This window comes from Emydura macquarii, unplaced genomic scaffold (assembly GCF_026122565.2).
Source record: "Emydura macquarii macquarii isolate MOO-44397 ecotype Brisbane River unplaced genomic scaffold, CSIRO-AGI_Emac_v2 contig_3293, whole genome shotgun sequence".
NCBI classification, from domain to species: Eukaryota; Metazoa; Chordata; order Testudines; family Chelidae; genus Emydura; species Emydura macquarii.
This window is the reverse complement of record NW_027133430.1, coordinates 524-3174: the sequence shown is the minus strand read 5'-3', so window position 1 is coordinate 3174 and position 2651 is coordinate 524. Positions and strand designations below refer to the sequence as shown.

At 46.2% G+C, this 2651-nt stretch overlaps 1 protein-coding gene across 1 annotated transcript; it reads left to right on the top strand.

Moving 5' to 3' along the window:
- Positions 1-1624: 1624 nt before the first annotated feature.
- On the top strand, positions 1625-2215 carry LOC137143027 (olfactory receptor 14A16-like). Its single transcript, XM_067532611.1, has one exon. The coding sequence runs from the start codon at positions 1625-1627 to the stop codon at positions 2213-2215; it is 591 nt and encodes a 196-aa protein (XP_067388712.1).
- The last annotated feature ends 436 nt before the right edge of the window (positions 2216-2651 follow it).

The following is a 2651-nucleotide window of genomic DNA, read 5'->3' as shown; positions in this document are numbered from 1 at the left end:
TATTTCCATGAAATATATGTGTGGGGATTAGCATAAAAGGGACATTTAAAGAACACAAATCAGAATTGCTGTCAGCACTTGTTAAGGATTTCACTATTAAGTTTCTCAAACAACTAGAGACAGTCAGAAGAAACAAAAATTCCTGCTTTCGAAAATGTCAACTTTTCATCAGAAACCCCAAACCCATTTTTTTTCTCCTTTAAGCAACTGCAAACTTTCAGCTGAAAAGTGTAAATTTAGGATGAAAACCAAACAGGATTGCTGGTTGAGTATTCAATTTTCCAGCATAACAGATTTTTGAAAGAAAACAGACACATGGTGAGAAAAATGTTGTTTTGCTGTAAACCCACATTTTCCATCCAAAAATGCAACCAACCAACCAACCAACCAAAATTTAACAGAAAATTTCCAACCAGACTTAAACTTCAAAGAAGGGTGGGGAAACTTTAATGTTGGCTAATAACACCATAACTGGAAACCCATTGATTCGGTTCCAGCTGTTTGATTTCTGTTTCAAAGGATAGTAAAACTGAGTAATGGCAAAGCCGATACCCACAGAATATGTGTTATAGGGACTAGGAGTTGTGAACCCAGTTTCAGAGTTGTACCCAGCAGTCAGATCTGTCTATCCTGACATGGAGCTTAGATCGACAGGGAGGAGGTCACTGGGACTAGAAACCTCTTTGTTTATCACCATATCCAGGCTCCATCACTGCTGACAGCTGAGCACAAATACTGTAATTAGGTGCACAGAATATACACATAATAATACACAGCCCGTCCCCCAAAGAGCTCACAGTCCTAGTAGACCAGGCAGAGAAAGGGAGGGAGGGAAAGAGAGTCCCAGGGAGGGGAAGTGACTGGCTGAAGGTCATACATCAGATCAGTGGCAGAGCCAAGAACAGAACCAGGTGTCCTGATTGTCACTGACCCGCACAGCACAGACACAAAGTCACAAAGGGAAACGATACAGCACAGCAATAGCTGAGCGATGCCAGGTCGTGGCTCTGATCTTCACATGATGTGAACTGACCCAGTTCCCAAGACGTGTGCGGATTGACATCAGTGGGATAATGTACCCGACTAGTCGTCTCAATCTCCGCAGCGAGGAGCCCTCACAGCCCCTGCTCAGTGGATGTGATCAGGGCTGTGCTCGGACAGTCACATCGTCAGTTATTATGGAGAGAGGAATCAGGGTCATTCCCTCGGCCACTCTAATCCTCACCGTTGACCTTCTCCTTCCCTCCGCAGGCAGGACACAATGTGCTGAGGAAGAAAATGTCCAACCTGACCACCGTGACCGAGTTTCTTCTCCTGGGATTCTCTGAGGTGCAGGAGCTGCAGATTTTACACTCTGTGGTGTTTCTAGTGGTTTATCTGGCAACCCTGATGGGGAACCTTCTTATCATCACAGCCATAGCCCTCGACCGCCACCTTCACACCCCCATGTACTTCTTCCTGATCAATCTGTCCATCATAGACATTGGCTTAATCTCTGCCACCCTCCCCAAATCCATGGCTAATTCCCTCATGAACACCAGGTCCATTTCTTATGCTGGATGCATTGCCCAAGTCTTTTTCCTCTTCTTCTTGTTGGGAGCAGATTTTTTTCCTTCTCACTGCCATGGCGTACGATCGCTACGTCGCCATCTGCCAGCCACTGAACTACGAGAGAGTGATGAACAGGGGAGCTTGTGTCCAAATGGCAGCCGGGGCCTGGGCCAGCGGTTTTCTCTATGCTGCCCTGCACACTGGGAACACATTTGCAGTATCCTTCTGCAGAGGCAACACGGTGGATCAGTTCTTCTGTGACATTCCCCAGCTACTCACGCTCACCTGCTCTGACTCCTACCTCACTGAAACTGGGGTCATTCTTTTTAGTGCGGGCTTAGTCTTATGCTGCTTTGTTTTTATAACTGTGTTGTATGTTCAGATCATCAGCACAGTGCTGAGAATCCCCTCTGAGCAGGGCCGGCACAAAGCCTTCTCCACCTGCCTGCCTCACCTCACTGTGCTCTCCTTGCTAGTTTGCACTGGCAGCTTTGCCTACCTGAAACCCCTCTCCAGCTCAACGTCACGGCTGGATCTCGTGGTGGCTGTTTTCTATTCCGTGGTGCCTCCAGTGATGAATCCCATCATCTATAGCATGAGAAACAAGGAGATCAAAACTTCCCTGTGGAAACTGACAGGGTGGTGGTTATCCACTAAAATTTAAAGGTCCGTCTTCCTCCTCTGACTGTGATTTCATTCTGTGTCTGTATAGAAATGTAATCAATAGGTGACATTAGTGTCTCTGTGAGAACGTTTTGCAATCTCCTTACATGCAAAGGGGTATTTACAGTGGCAAAAATACACACTCTAGGAGAGTAAAGAGTTAAAAGCTGGACAAGAGGTCAGGCCTAAGTTACAGGGAATGGGGTCATGGCACGGGCAAACCTTGTTTCCGTTAATTGGTGTGAATTCTAGTTAAAGTCTGTTATCTCTTTTCTTTCCCTCCCTTCGTGACAATCTGTGCAGGGGATGCGGCTGACTATCACCACTCCTGCACAAGGCCAGGGTGGGAAGAAAGCATTATTTTCCTTCCTCCCTGGCATGCCTTTACTTCAAAGAATGTTAGTGTAAAATTAATAGGTTTTGATGTGATGTGCCTT

Bases quoted from the DNA above. Each gene is read 5' to 3' on its own strand.
- LOC137143027 (XM_067532611.1), top strand. From the start codon at position 1,625: ATGGCGTACGATCGCTACGTCGCCATCTGCCAGCCACTGAACTACGAG.